Source organism: Tympanuchus pallidicinctus, unplaced genomic scaffold (assembly GCF_026119805.1).
Source record: "Tympanuchus pallidicinctus isolate F22 unplaced genomic scaffold, pur_lepc_1.0 scaffold1, whole genome shotgun sequence".
Lineage (NCBI taxonomy): Eukaryota > Metazoa > Chordata > Aves > Galliformes > Phasianidae > Tympanuchus > Tympanuchus pallidicinctus.
The window spans coordinates 80,384,992-80,397,671 of NW_026294618.1; the positions used below are offsets into that span (position 1 = coordinate 80,384,992).

The window sequence follows — 12,680 nt, forward strand, 5'->3', positions numbered from 1 at the left end:
CATCCAATTGATTATGTTTTTTAACCAGTAACTGTAAGATAGTATTTCCTTTTTACTAATTCAGGCATGATGACAGTACTGCCTTTTTATTTTAAATATCAAGAGCTGGCAAAGAAATAATCAGCAATCTTTTTAAAAGATTACTTTGTAATAATAATAATTAAAAAAAAGAACCAAGCACATTATTTGCATGTGAATATTCTGGACTTTGTATTTACATTGTATGGAAATTTTGATACTTGTGTGTACAAACTGAGCTGGATGTAGATACATACATTTGTGATACTGGTCACACTAAGATGCTCATAATTTCAATATGGATATTGTTAGCTCACATGGCTTCATCACCTACAAAAAAAAAAGAATTAAAACTCTCAATTCATATTTCAAAGTAAGCTGTGACTCAAATACAGTTTGGCTTGAATTCTCATTGACAATAACTTTAGGCACAGTATTTCACTTCTGTAAACACTGTAATCATTATGGATGTTTTAATGCAAGTGTTTCAGTATTTCAGTGTTAAAAAAAACTTATAGCTGATGAAAGGATTCTACTTGTATTTTTTCTTGTAAGCATATTTAGTTGTGTTGTATTTATATCACTTATTTTTTTACTGAATTGGAATTATTTTTTCAAGAACTGTAGTTCATTAATCATTGTCAAATTTTTTGCAGAATGTAGGACTATCTCTATGGGTCAAGGACAAGAATACCATGCACGCAAACTCATACAGATGTCAATGCAACAGGTGAGAAAAAACACTGCAATATAAATTTATTTTCTGCTCGAGCAGAAAAGCTCTTCTTGCATGCAGTCTTTCACATTCTCACCCTAGTGACAGATTTATTTTGGGGTAAGCAAGTCTCTGAGAACCAGAGCCCTGAAAGCATTTCTCTGGGGGATATTCCCATACCTGTGGAGTCCAGCAGTACTGTTGAGCACCGTTTCAGGAGGAGCTTGTTCCCTTCTTTTAGCTGCACTGTCATCAAGAGCAGAAAGAATATTACATCCTAATTCTATCCTGCAAGCCTTGCAGAATCCTCTTCTTTTAAGGAGTTTTGTTGTTATTGTTTGTTTTGTGTTGGTCTGGGGTTGTGTTTGGTTTTTGTTTTCTTTCCTTATGAGAGCTACATAAAGTTGCAAAAATTCTACAGGACAAAATGGCAAGTCCAAAGCAAACACAGCTTCAAGTTGTAATGCAGAAGGCTGAGGTTCCTCTCATTTTCTTCCTTGCATATGTGCTATTGGCAGGGCCCCTTGTTCCACAGCAGTTGTTTTTGGTTCTTTCTTTCTCTATTTGTCAATTATTGTAGCTCTGAGTCTCAGGGACTTCAGGGAAAAACTTTCTGATGTCCCTGAGACATGTTGCAGTGTATTTTTTTTTGTAGTTTTTTAATTTATTTATAGGTTTTTTTTGTATACGTAGATGATATTCTCAAACAGTAGAAACTTGAGAGCAGCTCTGAAAACATGGTAACTGAAAGTCTGGATACAATATGAAAGTTATAGTGTAAAAGTAGCACAGTCAGCTGAACACTAGAGCTGGAACACAAGAGTTGTGGATGGAGTTATAGCTGAAGATGTATAGTCATAGTTGCCTGTAAACCCAAAATATTAGGAACTCTAAAGGATTAGAATACTAACTGAAAAGTGAAAAAGTTGCTTATGAATTGAAGACTGAAAGAACTATATTGATAAATGAAATAGCTTTGGTCTGACCATAACCAACTATTCATCTTTTCTGAACCACAAAGCTAGCACCTGTAATATTCACCTAAAGAATTCTGAACTGACTTGTGTTTAGTAAAACACAAGTCTGTTATACCCTCTAAAACTTACGGTGGGAATATTCATGAAAAGTTAGATAAAAAGTTCAAAATGAATCCATTGAGATCTGAGATTTAAAGCTTCCACAATATATGGCATCCATTAGATTCCTTGGCTCTCTGTCTCCATCCATCTACTTCTTGGAACGATGAGAAACTGGGCAGCTGCACCTTGCTCTCTGTTGAAAGCACAAGGATACTCAAAACCGTACTCTGGTACAACTATTAGAATCAATTTCTGAACCAAATCCCTTGGTGATAAACACATTTTAGAGAGGAAGGAATGTGTGAACACCAAATATGAAAGAAAAAATAAAAAGGCAGTGAATATGGAAACAAGCATCTGTTGGTTTTTCTGCCTCTGGCTAAGTGTCTATAATATGATTAAAGCTGCTGTGTTGTGTTATATGTAGATAGTTTTGAAGAACTGGGTCTCATTCATTTGGAAATGGCACTGATCAAAGATCTTCCTAAAAAATAAACAAAAAAACCTCTCTATCTTCATGAAAGAAAGAAAGAAAGCCTTCATAAGGCCTCTTTTTTCTGTTGTAGTTTTTTTAATGTTTTTACTTGTTTATTTTTGTTGTTGTTGTTGTTGTTTTAATTGTCATTAGTTCACCATAAATATTTTTATAATATTCAGTAGAAAATGTTATTTCTCTCTTTCTAAATAGATTAAAACAAAATCGGCAATATGAAATTACAAGTTGTAATGAAATCCACACATCATTTTTTAGAACTGATTAAATAATGTCCAATTTTAATATCAGGCTTCAGATGCACCAGACTTCTAAAGTGATGCTAGGAAAGCTGATTGAATTTAAATCCATAAGCAGAAATGCGGAGAGAGAATAATCAAAATACAGCTTTGATGCAATTGAGAGCTGAATGAGAACAAAATTAATATGCAGCAGGATGAATTTCATAAAAATGTGCTTACTGCAGGTAGCCTAATTGAAGTTAGAAAGTTTTGGAGTAGTGATGCAATCTCTCTATGCTAACTGTGTCCTTAAAAATACAGGTTTTTTTGTGTATGTTTTTTTAAGATATATGTTTTAGATTTTAGCTGTTAGTTTTTCATTTGTATTCTGTTGGATCTGATGGTAGGATTGCTTTTCACTGGTCTTTTGCCAGATGAGGACAGAAATTATTTTTTTTTGCCACTAGGTAGCACTGATACTTTACTTAGAACATTTGACTCTAGTTATGTTATTTTCATTATGAATTTATAGAATGGGAAGTTTTACACTAACTTTTTCTATTTGTTTTAATTATGCCAATGTCAAATCAAATGATAATACATATTTAGAAACAGATCAAAAGTAAATTTACTCAAAAATTGTACCAAATTTGATTCTAATGTTTTATATAGTAATAGTTAGTGTTCCTATTTAGGGTGGCTGGGTGTTATTACAAAATTGTCATCTTGGGCTGGATTTCATGGATGAACTACTGGAGACACTTCTAACTGCTGAGATACAGGATGAGTCTTTTCGAGTTTGGATAACTACTGAACCACACCCTCAGTTCCCAATTACTCTGCTACAGGTTTGTTCAAATGTTTAGTTCAGGCACTTTGTGCCATTTAATTTATTCCATTTGAGTGTGTAAAATGAAATGGAATAGATAGAGAGCAGAGGAGCGTGGAAAAAAAAGGACGTTACAATCTAAATGACACTAAACAAAAGGTTTCCTACCAGTAACTGGAAGTTCTCTCAATTAAAGATGCATTATGTGTGTGTGAATTCACACTAAGTCAGTGCACACACAGTTGAATCAAAAATATCAGGCTTTACTTGTATCCTTTTTTACCCTAGTGCCTTGAGCATGGAGAAATGACTGCTCTTAGACTCTTTTAGATTTCTCTAACTGGAAGAAAACATAAAGGGAACAGAACACATAAGAACAGCACAGCTCCAAGAACATTATCTACCAAGAAGCAATCTGGACTTTTTTGGCTAAACCGTAAATGGTTGTTCTGTAGATCCTAAGGAGACATTTTTCGTCACTACCAAGATAATGCCCTAACCTCTAACAAAGTGCATTTAAGTCACTGTTTTCTTGACAGTACTTTTGCAGCAGGTCACAATTCTAGTTAATATCTAGTGTAATAGATTTGTGCTGACTCTTTGATGTTCAAAGACCTCTTTCCTCTTTCAAGGAGTGGTAGTCTTCTTAGTAGTTTCCATTTTCTACAAATAAAAAAAGATAGCATTGTTGATTCATAGGATATAAAGGGAAGCATTAGCCTATGTATATGCAATTTCAGGCAGTGTGGAGAAGGGAGGAGGAAATTCCTTTCTGGAATGAATTTAGGAGAGAGCTTTCAGTTAGAAATGTACGTCGCCATGTATATAGAAGATAGCTTTTAACAGAAGAGGAAATCCTAAATATTTGAGTTTATAAGTAGTAGGGTTTGTAAATACATAATTTGCTAAATTTCAAAATAGAAAACTATGAGGATTGCTAGAGTAATTTTCACTGCATTTACCTCAAATCTGTGATTTTTCAGTCAATAGTGGCACATTACCTGTTAAAATATTGTTATATGCAAGGATACCAGAAAATTAGTAACTGACAAATCAAAGGTTATCTCATTAGAGAGAGAGTCATTTGCTTTTTAAAAAAAACTCACTAACCAAGTAGGCTAACCCTTAAAATATGGAAATACTGCTTAGCAAGTGTTCCCATTCAGACAAAAACTTCAGTGTGTTCATATGCAGATAGGTCTAGAGCTCATGTCTCTGAGACAGCTTGCCTAGGCTCTGCAGTCCGGAGATACGAATTTGTGAAGCTAAGTTGAAAAGCCATTCCTTAAAAGTAATTGAAGATGCTTATTACAAACTCAGGCATAGTAAAACTGCTCGGAGAAGTACCTATTCATTGCTATAGTCCTTTAAAGTTCTCTCACAGGTAAGAGCAGTTCACAATCGTGCTTGTGTTCAGCCCTACAGCAGCCTGACATTCACTGTGCCTTCAGTGCATGTTATGCAAGCCAGCCAGACAGGTGCATACTGCTGGAGCAGACAAATGCTTTGTTTTTATTTGAGTCCCTCCAGCATTTGAAAGTGTCTTATGGAATATATATCAGATTCTGTGTCTGAACCAATAGATTCTAGTGTGCCCATGAACATTAACCAGCAGAATGCAATAGTCCAGAGGAGTAAGTAGTTATAACGTTCTCTGACATGGAAACTCCTGGTAACTAGCACACTTTTAAATAACTTGCAGATATGGTTTGGCAATTAAAATATTCTAGAAACCATTTCCATTAGGCAGTTTGCATGAAACCTAGGGGCTGTTGCTGAAAACTTGGGCATTTTACTGCCACAGGTTTGGCTTTCAGGCCTGCGAACTGGAGTGCCCAGGAACTTTCATGGGCAATCTCCTAATTTATCGTTGCAGACACAGCAACAGAGTCCACAGTAGCTTCTGTGAACACTTAAGACCTGAACTGAGAAGAGGTGAGGTAACTGTGTATTTACTATGAAGTCTCGGGAACAGAAATACAACAGAGTTACCATCTACTCTGGGTAGTTCTTTTCATTCAGTCCTTGAACTGGGGATAAAGGGTCGTATGATGCATAATGAAAAGCATGGTGGCTGCTTGCAAGTTGTTGGTGAAAATTCTTACGTCTGTGGGCTTTTGTCAGTGATGGCTCTCACCAACATAAACAGAAAATCTATGTTCAGAATCTTAAAGTAAAGCATGTCATTAGGTTTTACAGTCTAATGTAATGCATACTCTATTTGCAGAGTAAAGCAGTATCAATTCTGAATCTAGACTGATTCAACTACTGACATTATATATTCATTTACAACTAATATCTGTGACATTTCTGTATGTTGCTTCTGTTTCAGCTCATAAGTACAAATCCTTCATCTCTTTACATCACAGGTTTCTCTGAAGTTCACAAATGAACCTCCCCAAGGTGTACGTGCTGGTTTGAAAAGAACATTTTCTGGAATTAATCAAGATCTGTTAGATGTTACCAATATGCCTATGTGGAAACCTTTGCTTTACACCGTAGCATTTCTGCATTCTACTGTTCAGGTATTTTTTATGAGGTTTGAAAATCAAGTCCTGGTAAAATGTAGTTGCTTTAACAGTGTTTCCTAATAGAAAACACACATTCTGATACTTACTATAGCATTATGTTGCAGAGCTGGAGCTTTAATTTTTATCATCTGTATTTCAGTTTGCTTTCTTCTTTTAATTGACTTCTACATTATAGATAATTTTCATGTTGTCGGTGTTTAGAATGAGGATTTTTTCATCCAAATTTAGCTGTCCACATTAGTCGTAGAAGGGGTGACATCTTAAACTCTAAATTCTCTCTCTGTCACTAACAGACATAGATAAACACCCCAAAACATCCAGTCAATTTATCTATCAGGCAGCTCACTGTAAAAGTATAAATAATTTTCTGAAGAGGTATCAGATTTTTTTTCCCATTAATTTTAAATGTAATTCATGTTCCTAGTTTAGAGTAGCTGTCTACTTTCTGGATGGCTAAGATCAAAATTCTGTCACTTAGTGCCTTGTTTTTATCTTATTTTTATGTGATGTTTTCTATTCTAATATCAATGCAGCAAGATGGTATGTGTATTTGGTACATTAATATATATATAGTATTTGAGATCACAATATCAAGTATTTGGCTTCTCTGAATATACCTTCTTTTAAGCAAGAGTGTCAAAATAGCTTTATAACTCTTTTAAAACTTCATGCTCTGTTGAGCTTCTTGTATTTTCAATGCAGCAATTATGGTGAAAGAGAAAAGCTTTTTGTAGGAGGTCCCTATTAATAAACATTTCTGAATTGCATTCTGAATTATTTTTCTCCTTCTGCCTGTTGTAAACAGTGAGAAAGTTGTCATGTGTACTGTCTACTGATTATAATGTTCCTACAGGGGCAGAAGACCTAAATCTGTTCAGTCATCCGTACTTTAAAAAATATTGTGTTATTCATCTGCTCAGAAAATTTATTGCTGGATTGTCGACCAGAAAGTATTATATACATTTCTTTTGCTTTAAACTGACCAGTATATAATATTTTTTCTAGACAAGATTGCCATGATAAATATAGCTTAAGAGGTAATTCAGAGAATTTTCTACTTCTTTTCAAATAGTGTAGCTAAGGCAGCTAAATTCTGCTTAGTGATATCAGCAACTCTAAGTCATTGTTCATCTACTTTTTTGAAGTCCAATAAATGTACTGTAAATTTAGTTAATTTTAGAACATCAGTATTACACTGTTTATTCATTTCATAAACAGTAGCATTATTCACCAAAGTAATTCTTCATGGAACAAGCTGATCATCCACATAGACCTGAGACATATAAAAGCTGTGACTCACACACTGATTAATAAAAGTAATTTGCATTGAAAGTAAATATGATTCTAATGTTTCTACAAATTTTTATCCCCATGGTGAGGCTCAATACCATGTTGTTAACTACTGATATGTTTGTGGCACGTAGCTGTTATTTAGACTTTTTTTTTTTTTAACTTCAGTTTAACTTGAATCATGAAACAAAATGATGCATTTCATTAACATATCTGTTTTTAATTGCATTCTTAAGGAACGACGAAAGTTTGGGCCTTTGGGTTGGAATATTCCATACGAATTTAACTCAGCAGACTTTACAGCCAGCATTCAGTTTATACAAAATCATCTAGATGAATGTGACATCAAGAAGGTGAGTATTACAATTCACATACGGTATATTTAATTGCTTTATGCAGTACTTCTAATTGCTTTCCATCATGTTTCTCGTAGTCTTTATTCCTTCAGCACAGCCAATAATGATCAAAGTTCAATTTTTTTATACTATCCTCCATGTTAAAAAATTTAGTAGTTAAGAACTTCAGAACTTGATTTTGTTTTTTAAGTACCATAAGCAAAATATTAATGAATCTATACAATATCTGTTTTGAAAAGGGAGGTGAAATACTTTTCAGGATTTGACACATTCAGTCAGACTATTCTGTGGCTGCCAGTTTGGCTTCTGCTTCTTCACAATGATAATGTAGAATAGCCATTCCTTGCAAAGTAGCAGTTTGCTGACTAAGAAATATGAGAAACTGCGGAGGAAAAAACAGACAAAAGAGGCAGTAGCATTTGAGAGTCCTTGGAAGAGATTCCAAGTCACACAGGAAATGATGAGATGTGTGTCTTGAAACTATATTAAACCCAATTCTAGTTTAAAATTACAGAGATAGGCTTAGAAAACACATTAGAATTCAGTATCATTTTTTGCTCCAATTGTAATCTTTTCAGCTTACTCTTGAGAAGCGGATGAGCTTGAGATTATATCTGAATTACTATTCTTATGTGTTTTAACTGTAGTCTTTGATTTAATTTATTTACATGCAGGGAATATCGTGGAACACAGTACGCTACATGATTGGAGAAGTGCAATATGGAGGCCGAGTCACAGATGACTTTGATAAGCGCCTTCTTAACTGCTTTGCAAGGGTGAGAGTCTTTGCAAACACAGCTATTTGTCTTTTTTTTTTTTGGTTGTCATATGCAGAAATCAAAAGCCCAGCTTTCTATTGCATATGCACTTCTTCAGCAGCTTGTAAGACCCTTCAAAGTAAAATGAATTTTTCATAACATTGTTCTTTGCCAGGGAGGTTCTTCCTCTTGATTTCTCTTTAGTCAGAAGCAGAAATTATTAAAAAAAAATAATATAACTAGAAGTCAAACTTAGATATAACTCCTAATGATTTACTTACATATTCAAGAAAAAAAAAGTGTTATCTAAAACAAGAACTCTTATTCTCTAAAACTGAGATTTAAAAACTCTAAGGAACAGAATAATGTACTACTTTCCTCTGGATTTTGCACAGGTGTGGTTTAGTGAGAAGATGTTTGACAGCGCTTTCTGTTTTTATACTGGATATAAAATTCCAGTGTGCAAAACCCTGGATCAGTATTTTGAATACATCCAGTCACTCCCTGCTGTGGACAGCCCAAAGGTCTTTGGTCTCCATCCGAATGCTGATATTACGTAAGTGGCACTCAATATATTGAAACTAGTGACTCGTATTTAGTATTAAGAAACAAAATCTCTGTGAAATATCTATTTTTCAAGAGCTATCTAGGATTTGTGTGAATTTCACTATTGAGGTAGAACACTTTATATGCATGTACATGACTATGAATGCAGTATCTTCAGGTACATTTTACATATTATTTTAAGGTAGTCAGAATTTACTCATTTATTAGTGTTGGTTTTTTTTTTAATGTGCTTTTTTGTTTTAGATATGAAAGCGTTATGAAACATCTCCATTGAAATTCAATATAATATTTGTACACTTCAACTATAGAAATTTTCCACTGTTTGCCTTGTGCTGTTCCACTGTTTTTATTGTACACTGTTGTTAAATGATTCTCTGGACTGTCATTTGGTTTACATCGTGCCTTTGCACATAACTACAATTTTTTACTGCCATCTTTCCTGTCACTCCCATTATTTAAAAAAGACTTTTCCATCTCACCAAATATTAATTCAATTTAAAATTTTATCTTTGAATTAATTCCTTTTTTAATCTTTAATAATATTTGTAACACCTGGCTTTTATTTTCTTATACTGTTATATACACTACGAAAGATTGTGAATCATTTTTCACTTTCACAGAAGTTCTTAATTCTACCATGAATTATTGCATTTTCAGCATGTTCTCATTCACTGATTCTTAATGTAACTTTTTAAAGCATGGGAAATATTATTTAAGTGCCTGACTATTGTGGAAACCTACTAACATTTTTGGACAAAACAGTAACTTCCCAGGATTTTTCAGTCTCAGATTTGAGATGCTGATATCATATAAAAATACCAGATTCATAAAGATACTGTGAGAACAATACACAATGTTATTGTTACCTCCACCTAGTACCTACCATTGTAAATGTGTATTTCTGAGGAAAGTAATCAAAGAGCTTATTCACTGTATTTCTTTCTGTTTAAAGTCATTCTTTTATATTTGCAAGATCTCCCTGCCATAACTGGTTAAAGAAAATCCAAGATTTAATTGGGAACTAAACAAAATTCTAAGATGAGATGAAATTTGGCCCTGAAATCAGGCCTATAGGGGAGGAGTAATTTATTAGAGAAAACTTGAAAATAATAATACTGGGGAAGATTTAGTGAGTAGGAACAGTTTTATTGTTTATCTCCAGTACTGATTTCTTTCTTTTTCCCACTTGGCACATCATCTTATTTCTGATACTACATACTTCTGTTTTTTTGAGATTTCTTTTTTACATATTCCTCTAGAATTAGGGGAAGATTTATCAATAGTTTTATGCTTTTCTCCATGTCTAAGCACAGAATGTTATAGGCAACACTGTACATGTGCATGCCTAGCTGAATTCTGTTTTTCATACACAGCCTGAATGATTTGTATTCCATACAGTATAAAAAGCTGCATTCAAATTCCCCTTAAATGCCTTATATTTGGAAAGCCAGTGGTATCATGGGCTCCCTCAGAAGAGGACTGGCAAACGGGGACAGGAAGGTGATTGTCCCACTCTACTCTGCCCTCATGAGTCCCCAACTGGAGTACTGCATCCAGGTCTGGGACCCCCAGTATGGGAAAGACGTGGAGCTGTTGGAGGGAGTCTAGAGGAAGGCCACGAAGATGATCAGAAGTCTGGAGTACCTCCCATATGAAGACAGGCTGAGAGAACTGGGCTTGTTCAGCCTGGAGAAGAGAAGGCTCTGAGGAGACCTCATTGCAGCCTTCCAGTATTCAAAAGGGGACACTGAAGAGGAAGGGAATCAACAGTTTTCAAGATCAGTCAAAAGTTTGATCCAAGTGTTCTAAGATTTCACTGACTGTCAGTATTTTCATCCTCTTGAGTTTAACATCTGAAGTCACTGCAATATTTTTAACTTACTATGTGAATTCTGCAAAGGCAGTATTGTTGACAGGTTCCTGAGTAGGCAAGTAATATCCTGATCACCTTCTTTTAAATTCCCTTTACCAGCTGGTTCTATACTGAAGCTTTAAATCTAAATGAATTACTGCAAGCTGTAATCTGCTATCTGAAAACAGTACAATCTCCCATTCTCCCTTCCTTGGTGAATGTAAGCTTTTTAGTATTATGTTGCAATTGATATTGCTGTTTTCTACACAAATTTGAGGTAATGTTTCTTTCAAACTATATTTTTTCTTAGTTTCAATTTTCAGTACAGAAAATTTCTAATGGCATAGATTCCAGCTACTTTAATAGTCTGTTAAGACCAAACTCTGTCTCTGTGAAAAACAGATTCTTCAGATGATTCAGGTCATTTTTCTTTCTTTCCAGAAGATTTCAACCTAATGTCATTAGAGAAAGGAGTATTACTTCCCTTTGAGTCTCCTATTTTGAGAATATGTTTCAAAAACTGCTCCTTATTATCAGCTTTTCCCTAAAGTTTGCACATTGCTTCCTTTTAAGATTGTTTCTATTTTTGTTTAGACACAGAGAAAGAACAGATGTTTTTATATTTTAGTTTTTAATTAACATAATAATAATGGGATTTGCAGTATGAGGAAAAGTTTCATAGCTATTCTGCCAGTAGTTGTGTGGTCATTGAGTCACAGAGAAGGGATTAAAAGCAGTGATGTGGTACCAAAATTAGGAACAAAATCACGAGTCCAAAAGAAATCTTATTTTATCCAACTTCTCTAATAGTGTGTAGTCTTGAATAAATATGTCATTTTTTAAATGAAGGGGCATAAATGCAAAACAGCTTATAAGGTTTGAATCTGAAGTCAAATGTTATTAAAAACCATGAGAGCCCCACCATTCTTACATTCAGAAGCAGAAATTATATGGTCTGAGAGGCAAAGTGCCATTGAATGTCTTCTATTTTTTCTGATATATAGTCTTGTAATTGAATTCAAAAAAGTTTATGTTGAAATGCACAGTATCTAGCTTCTGTTGTCCTGTGACACTGTCATCTTCAATCTTAGATACTTTATGAGTTCATATGTTCTAGCCTGGGGAATTTCATTTCTTAAATAATTATGTATGACAAAGTATTAAGAGGGATGGATGTCAGATGAAGGTTGAAAAGTAAAACTTGCATGTAAAATTATGCTTTGAATTGTAATAAATTTATGTTCTGAGTCAGACTAAGGCTATATACGTGTTCCTCATGTATGTTATGCTATAAGGTAAAAGCAGACAATGCCACCACTGAAATAGGAACAGATTGATTTTATGCTTGCTTTCTTACAGCCAGTGAGAAAGCTATGCCACGTGATAGCATTGTAACAGAAGTACTTCTGTGGTTCTACTTGTGCTGAAGAACTGACGTGGTCTACTATGTTTTACCATTAATGCTATGCTTTTTTTGTGTTGATTAAGAACATAAATTTACATTAGCATTGCCCATGCTGTACTATTAAATAGAAGGTTTTAATCTCCAGTGTTATAAATCTAGCAGCTTTTTTATAATTAATCCTGAAATAATGCCTCAAGGAAGAATGAAAGTTCTAATTAATGAAGAGGCAGTGTGCTGAGTTATGCCTTCACCTTTTCCTTCATCTCTATTTCACATTTAAGTAGTAACTTAAAGAAATAAGTATTCTTCCTTGTAACAAAACTAGGATCCCTAGAAATCGTACGATAAGTTTTTCTGCAGTCTCATTTTCTCAGAGGTTAAGCAGTAACCTCTGGAACACTCTCTTTTTCTTGTCTCTGAATTAGACAAACAAGTGTGTAACAGAATGGATAGATGGCAGACCAGATTCTTTACAATCACACAAAGCCAAAAATTGTTCACAAAGAGCGTGTTTGGCTTAGAACAGTAAGCACAGGAAAACGATTTGTATTGAGAGTTTCAAATTA

The 12,680-nt window shown here is 34.3% G+C and overlaps 1 protein-coding gene and 1 long non-coding RNA gene across 2 annotated transcripts in view; one reads left to right on the forward strand and one right to left on the reverse strand.

Annotated features, from left to right (window-relative positions):
- The window catches only part of LOC128086990 (uncharacterized), a 435,001-nt gene that overhangs the window by 290,099 nt on the left and 132,222 nt on the right, over positions 1-12,680 (reverse strand). The window lies entirely within an intron of this gene.
- Positions 1-12,680, forward strand: part of DNAH8 (dynein axonemal heavy chain 8) — a 108,629-nt gene that overhangs the window by 90,385 nt on the left and 5,564 nt on the right. Inside the window, exons 80-85 of the mRNA XM_052695752.1 lie at positions 675-748; positions 3,222-3,374; positions 5,725-5,880; positions 7,413-7,529; positions 8,207-8,308; positions 8,686-8,846. Coding sequence (XP_052551712.1) covers positions 675-748; positions 3,222-3,374; positions 5,725-5,880; positions 7,413-7,529; positions 8,207-8,308; positions 8,686-8,846 — 763 coding nt within the window. The remainder of the gene's footprint in view (positions 1-674; positions 749-3,221; positions 3,375-5,724; positions 5,881-7,412; positions 7,530-8,206; positions 8,309-8,685; positions 8,847-12,680) is intronic.